Source organism: Mesoplodon bidens (genome assembly GCF_964165515.1).
Source record: "Mesoplodon bidens genome assembly, chromosome: 15".
NCBI classification, from domain to species: domain Eukaryota; kingdom Metazoa; phylum Chordata; class Mammalia; order Artiodactyla; family Ziphiidae; genus Mesoplodon; species Mesoplodon bidens.
The window spans coordinates 66,090,040-66,097,393 of record NC_138171.1 but is presented as its reverse complement, the minus strand read 5'-3'; the positions used below and the strand labels follow the sequence as shown (position 1 = coordinate 66,097,393).

At 62.7% G+C, this 7,354-nt stretch overlaps 1 protein-coding gene across 1 annotated transcript; it reads left to right on the top strand.

The window, feature by feature from the left end:
* Positions 1-1,710: 1,710 nt before the first annotated feature.
* SOX8 (SRY-box transcription factor 8) lies at positions 1,711-5,163 on the top strand (the record flags this gene model as incomplete). The annotated part of the gene is made up of 3 exons (XM_081256702.1): positions 1,711-2,132; positions 3,459-3,688; positions 4,396-5,163. The coding sequence occupies 3 exons, from the start codon at positions 1,711-1,713 to the stop codon at positions 5,133-5,135; spliced, it is 1,392 nt and encodes a 463-aa protein (XP_081112828.1). The 3' UTR covers positions 5,136-5,163.
* Positions 5,164-7,354: the final 2,191 nt, after the last annotated feature.

The window sequence follows — 7,354 nt, the reverse complement described above, 5'->3', positions numbered from 1 at the left end:
CGTCTGGCAGAAACTGGCTCCAAGGCCTGACTAAGGAGTTCACAGCCCAGGCAATGGCGCACTCAGTTGGAAACTGGCTGGAGCCCTGTCTTACGTGTGGGGGCGGGGTGAGGGCAGGAGGCTCTCCCTGCGAGGTCAGAGCTCTGGTGGCAGCCCCTGGGTTGATAAAAGCACATAGGGGAGACTCTTCAGCTTTGGTGTTTTCTGCTAACAGACCCACCCCTTCTACTATTTAGGCTGCCGTGGCCCCTCGCCCGGGAATCCATGACTCGGCAGGAGGTGCATGGCTGGGGAACTGGGCGCCCTTGACTAGGGTCACCCGGGTCGTAAGGTCGGAGACGCGCGTGTTCCGTGTTGGCTGTCTTGGGTGGGTGGGGGGGAGTCTGGCGAAGCTCTGGGCGGCCGGGCCGTCGCCTCTCGGCGGGTTTGGCGAAAGAATCCGAGCCGCCCTCCGGGACCGCCGGGCCCACGGCCAACTCGCGGGGGCGGCCTCGGGCGGGGACTCGGAGCCGCGGCCCGGCGCTTGCCTCCGGGGAAATGTCCCCTCTCCGACCCCGCCGCCCCCAACAGGGCGGCACACCCCGCCCCCTTCTCTCCTTGGCTGGCGCGCCCACCTCCTCCACTCCAAGCGCCCGGAGCGGCCTCCGCCTCCGCCAGACCACCCAGGACCGCCCCGCCGGACGGCCTCGGTGCCCCCAACCCCCGGGTCACGCCCGGAAGGCCCTGGGCCCCCGCGTCCGGCCACGCCATCCGCCGGGCCGCCCTAGGGACTCAACAGCTAGGGTCAGCCCAGGCCCCGCCCAGCGCTCCCGCCCCCTTCGGCTGCCGCGGCTCCTGCGGCAGCGCCCCTACCGCACTTTACACGCCCGGACGGGATCGGGGTCCTGGGATCGCCCAGCTCCGAGCCGTGGCCCCTGGGCGCGCCGTTACCTGGATGTGCGCGGCGTGCAGACTGGCGCGGGGGAGGCTCCTGCACGTCGCGCCGGCCCTGCGGGCGGGGAGCCGACCCCCCGCCCTGAGCCGCAGGCTGGCAGCAGTTGACCCCGGCGCCTCTGGGCTGTGGGCAAGACATCGGGGCTCAAAGCAAGCTGTGGGGGAGGCTCTTGAGGACCCGCCTCCTTACGCAGCGGGAGGCCGAGGCTGGGTAATGGGACCGGGGCCCGGACGCACAGGAGCAGCTATGAGCCAGCAGAGGGAGCGCAGCGGAGAACCCCAGCAGGCAAAGGGCACCCCGGAGCGCCCACCTCTACCCGTCTCTGACCCCCTTTTCCTTCCCGCCCCTCCTGGAAGGGGGGCCAGCGGCGTGCTGCACAGCCCGGGATCCGGTCCTCGGCTGCCGGGCGCGCCGGCCCCACGTGGTGCGGCGCCAGGCGGGGTGGGCGGGGGCGCAGGGGGAACTGCGGCGCTTTCTTTAAGGTGGGGGGAGGGGGCGGGGGCGGCCAAGCTCCGCCCCCGGTGGCAGTGGGGTGCGCGCCGGCCAATGGGGAGCCGGGCGGGGGGCGGAGCCTTGTGGCCGCCGCTTAAAGAAACTTGTTGCGGGTAGCCCAGCGGGGACTGAGCTCCGGCGGCGGCGACGGCAGTGGCGGCGGCGGCGGCGGGACGCGGGTCAGGCCACCGCGCAACGACCTCAGGTCCCAGAGAGGCTGCAGCGCAGCCGGGCATCGGACTCGGTGCACCTCCCTGGTGCGCGCTTCTCCGCGCGCGGCCCCGATGCTGGACATGAGCGAGACCCGCGCCCAGCCGCCCTGCAGCCCATCTGGCACTGCTAGCTCCATGTCGCACGTGGAGGACTCGGACTCGGACGCGCCGCCGTCGCCTGCCGGTTCCGAGGGTCTGGGCCGTGCGGCGGGCGCGGGGGGCGGCGGCCGGGTCGACGCAGCCGAGGCGGCGGACGAGCGCTTCCCCGCCTGCATCCGCGACGCCGTGTCGCAGGTGCTCAAGGGCTACGACTGGAGCCTGGTGCCCATGCCGGTGCGAGGCGGCGGCGGCGGTGCCCTCAAGGCCAAGCCGCACGTGAAGCGGCCCATGAACGCCTTCATGGTGTGGGCGCAAGCAGCGCGCCGCAAGCTGGCGGATCAGTACCCGCACCTGCACAACGCGGAACTCAGCAAGACGCTGGGCAAGCTGTGGCGGTGAGTGCACTGTCCCCAGGCCGGGGCGGGGAGCGGGTCCTGGGGTGCGTGGAGCTGGGCGGTGGCGCAGCGCCCGGCCTCGGCCCTGCTCCCAGTGGCTGTTCCCAGGGCGAGTCGTAGTGGAAAAACCCGATCTGGCCAGACGGATGGGACGCGGGGTACAGGACGGCCTGGGCACGCAGAGGGCAGCAGGAGCAGTGTGCAGCCCCTAGCACATTCCCTGAGCCCAGAAACAGCCTTCTCTAGGCAGTGAATGGCAGGCCGAGTTGGGGACCCCAGCTGTGAGTGGCCGCAGAGCCTGGAGGCTTGTCCCTCCCAGAGGAAAGTGGCCTCTTTCTGGAAGCAGGACACAACTCTATGGAGGTGCCCCCTCCTTGGAAAGGACTCCCCGACCACCCTGTGGAGGGAGTCCAGAAGGCAGATGGAATGGTGTGTGTTTGCCCCACCGGCACCTTTGGCACCTTCCCCGCAGCTTCTCCTAGTGCACTGCCACCTCTGCACCCTCACCAGGGAAGGAAGGGGATGGAGGGGTTGTTCAGCACTGGTGTGCACTTTGGTGTGAGGCTGGCCATTTTGCAGAAAGTAGGATGGCAAGCAATGGGCAGCAGTGACAGGGTTGCTGCTTGGGACAGCCCATCCCCACCAAACGCTCTCTACTGGGGTTTAAAGTGAACGGCTCTGGATCCAGGGCGCTGGTCTCGTTTCCTGCTCCTCACCTCATGAGTGGGCGCTTGAAGCTTGTTTATGTCTTATGTGCTCCGGCCTCTGTCCAGTCGGGGTGCTATGGACCCATGGCAGCCCCGTGCCTCTGTATGCCTAGACCCTGTCCTGCAGGCAGACATGAGCTTCTGGAAGGGTATGGGGGGCCGGTGTGTGTTCTGAGCCTTAGTGAGGACCACTGGGTTTTGCCAGTGTTTCTGGAAGTCTGGGAAGCCCAGCTGCCCACAGAGTCCCGGCTTGCTTCCCAGAAGCCTCCCTTTGTCCACAGTGTATTCTCAGCTGGGTCCTGGCCTGTTCACCCACCTGCCTTAGAAAGTCCCAAAGGGAGGGGACAGGTTCAGGGAGGGGGGAAGTCAGAGGAGGAAGATGGAAGCCGGAAGGTTTGGGTCTTATTCTGGCTTGTTCCTCTGACCTCACCTAATGCCCTCACCCCCGGCTTGATCCCTCCCATCCTCAGAGAAGGGGAGCACCTGCCTGGTGCCCACCAGGTCGCGGGCATGCACTCGGGCTTCCCTGGTCCTACCCAGCACCTCACCTGATGCGCGGGCCAACTCCTGGGGTGATGCTGGCCCCCTCGTCATCTTGCTCCTGCCCTTTGCCCTGCAGCTTGCTGAGTGAGAGTGAGAAACGCCCCTTCGTGGAGGAGGCAGAGAGGCTGCGGGTCCAGCACAAGAAGGACCACCCAGATTACAAGTACCAGCCACGCCGGAGGAAGAGTGTGAAGACTGGCCAGAGCGACTCAGACTCAGGCGCTGAGCTGGGCCACCACCCGGGCGGTGCCGTCTACAAGGCTGACGCCGGCCTCGGTGACGCACACCACCACGGTGACCACACAGGTGGGCTCCTGGGGGTGGGAGCAGGGGCTCACTCCCAGGGCAGGCACCCTCAAGAGAATGAAACCTTCCCCGGGTACCCGGGAAAAGGCCCCATAGCCCCAAAAGGCAGCTGTTTCCGATGCCCACAGGGGCCTGCTTAGCCCCCTCTGAGACTGAGGGCCTGATAACTTGCCCTGGTCCAGCGCACTGTGACCTGGGTGTTTTCTGTCCTTCCCGAAAGCGTTTCTGCTCCGCTGGCCTTTTTGCTGGTTCTGACCTAGGATTCACTCATGCCACAGGCCTGGGGGTTAGCAGCCCAGTTTCAGGATCAGACTGACCCGGCTGGAATCCTGGCCAGCTGAGCAGTCTTAGTCACGCTGGCTACAGCCACGGGCCTGGGGAGACAGGTTTTGTGTGGACTGTGTTGTTGCCGTGGGCGAGGGGCTGGGCACTTCCTCTCCTCCCCCCCGCCCCAGCTTGCTCTTCATGATGGGGCCTCCCTGGCCCCAGGTCTTCCCCTAGAACAGTGCTTAACGGAATTTCCTCAGCCGAGGAGTGAGGTCTAGGTCTGGCTTTGCTGGAATTTCTGGGAAATGTACAGGAACAAAAAGCCGTTGATTCCTACCTGCGGCAGTTAGCGGGGCTGGTTTTCCTCCTGTGTGCACGTCACCAGTCTGGCCGCCCCCTACAGAAGGGGCATTCATCCCTGAAATGTGCTCTGTCCCCAGGGCAGACCCATGGGCCACCCACCCCCCCCACCACCCCCAAGACTGACCTGCACCACGGGGGCAAGCAGGAGCTGAAGCTGGAAGGCCGCCGCCTGGTGGACAGCGGGCGCCAGAACATCGACTTCAGCAACGTGGACATCTCTGAGCTGAGCAGTGAGGTCATCGGAAACATGGACACCTTTGATGTCCACGAGTTCGACCAGTACCTGCCCCTCAACGGCCACTCGGCCTTGCCCACAGAGCCGGGCCAGCCCGCGGCCGCCAGCTCCTACGGAGGCACCTCCTACTCGCACTCCGGGGCAGCTGGCATTGGGGCGTCTGCCGTGTGGGCCCACAAGGGAGCCCCGTCAGCCTCTGCGTCGCCCACTGAAGCAGGGCCCCCGAGGCCGCACATCAAGACGGAGCAGCTGAGCCCCGGCCACTACAGCGACCAGTCGCACGGCTCTCCGGGGCACACCGACTACGGCTCCTACAGCGCTCAGGCCAGTGTCACCACGGCCGCCTCCGCCGCAGCCGCCAGCTCCTTCACCAGCTCACAGTGCGACTACACCGACCTGCAGGCCCCCAACTACTATGGCCCGTACCCCGGCTACCCATCCGGCCTCTACCAGTACCCCTACTTCCACTCGCCCCGCCGACCCTACGCCTCGCCCCTGCTCGGTGGCCTCTCCGTTCCACCCGCCCACAGCCCCCCCAGTAACTGGGAGCAGCCCGTGTACACCACCCTGACCAGACCCTGAGGGTGTGGCCGCGTGTACGGGCTGCGGCTGAGGACAACCTTGATCTCGGCAAAGATAGACAGACCTCTGAGGGCTTCCAGAAGGTGTGTGACGTGGGGAGGAGCCGCAGCTCCATCAAGTGCCTGCTGAGGTCCGCGGGAAGCCAGGCTTTGTAAACGAGTCCCCTCTGCTTCCAGACTTCCAAACTCCCGTCCATGGGCAAAGCCCTCCTTCCCTTCTCTCTCTCTTTTTGCGGGGACTGAGACTCTGACGGACAGTCACTGGGTCCCTCTTCCGAGCAGACGCCAGCGTCTGGGTTTTGCATCTCAGTGTCTGCAAAGCAGCAGCCACAGCACAAAGGACAAAAGGAGGGAAGAGGTGTGGGGTCTCCAGGCCGCCCGTGTTCCGAGGTCCTGGCCACCCTTGGCTCTGAGAACTCCCCAAGACCAATGGATGACGTTCCTGAGGCCAGTCATCACCCGTCACCGACAGCCTGGCGGGGATGTGTCCGCGGGAGCACCTCTTGGGACCAGCCCATTAGACCTGAGGTGTTCCTTGTAGTTAGGGTTCTTCTGAGCAAGGTTTGGCTGTGATTAACACTTCTCTCTTTTTATTTTATTTTTTTAATTTTTATTTTTGAAGCTTCAATGTGTTTGATTTGTATTGAAAGCTGTTAAAATGTATTTATGTTCTGTATTATTTTATCTTTAATTAATGAAGTAATCTGTGCAGAGAGCAGAATTTAAGACAAAACGGAAGCCGCAGAGCTGAGGGTGAGGGCTGGGGGTGGGGGCAGATGGGGTGGGGCCCTTGCTCCAGGCATTTGGGAGCCTGGCTGTTTGGGAGGCATCAGGCAGAGCCCCAGTTCCAGGCCCCCCGGAGGTGGCCGGAACCCCGAGGCAGGAGAAGGGATTTGTCTTGTGGTGTCTCTGATCAGGTTGGGGTGCCCCTGGCACCCGGCATTAAGTCAAGGTTTAGAAGGCAGGGTGTCGCTGAATTTCATTCCTGCTCACGACCGTGCCAAGTGGTGGAGGCGGGAATTTCCTGGGACGTGGTGGCTCCAGAAACGCATTAATCTCGGCTCTTAGGAACCAGGCGCCACCTACAAGCTGTGAAACTAAAACCTTCTCCACTAAGCGCTTTTAGATTCTTAGTTTTAGAAGAATAATACCTGATTTCCCTGTCCTGCTTCTGCTGTGTGCTGAGCGATGATAACCGCCTACTTCATGGAAAATTGTGCCTTTAAAACTTTGTAAATTTAAGTACATCTGAGATGTTGCTTCTTTTTACTTTTTCTACTTTTTCCTACCATTTTCTAGAAGAAAATTTTTTGTTTTGCATATCTCTTCCTGGGGGTGGGGGCAGGGAACTACAGCAAACTCATTTTTATGCAATCTATTTTTCAGTGTCAAGTTTGGACTTTCGCTGTCACTTACCTGCTGTGTTTCACTACTTTCTGACCAAGCAACGCTAACTTTTGTACAGATCAATTTGATAAAATTAAAAAATGCTTTTTATCTACGTGGGCTGCATTTTGTGTGTTGCTTTCTATAAGCGTGGGGGCTGTGGGTCTCCGAGACCATGGGGGTCCTGTTTTGAAGGGGTTTGGCCAAGGCAGGAGTGGGCTCTGTGAGGGTTAACCCCAGGCTCCCCAGGGGGAGGGGCCGGCTGGCTAGACCACCCTCCCTCTTGGGTGCTGCATCTGAATTTGAAAAGAATAGATCTCAGAAGCCTCCAGGAAGCCAGGGATGCATCTTCCTCCTGGTGTGTGTTGGGGGGGGAACCTCCTCAGTAGGCAAAATGGGTCCAGATGGGCCAGATTTGGGCCGTGGTTTCCTCCCAGGCGAATCCCAGAGCTGGTTTCTGGGTGGCTGACGACATTTTTCGGGCACTGGCTCAGAGCCAGGCTGGGAGCTGGATAAAAGCCGCCCTGCAGGCCCCGGACAGGACTGTCTGGTTGGCAGAAAGGGTTTCTAGGAAGAAACGATTGTGGGAGCAACAGCAAGAGAGGGGCAGCCTCGCTCCCCGGCTGGGCCTCCCCAGCACACGGGCCTGGAGGCACCCACCTCTGAGCTGTGCAGATGCATCTGGGGGTGAGAGGAAGATTATGCTTCTTAAGAGAACCCAGATACGCAAGGCAGCTGCGTATGCAATTTTAATGGGGTGGCCTGGGTATGGGGCCACGCACCCGTCCCCTCGCCTGCCCAGCCACTCGCGTGGCTGCAATCCAGGGCGCGTCC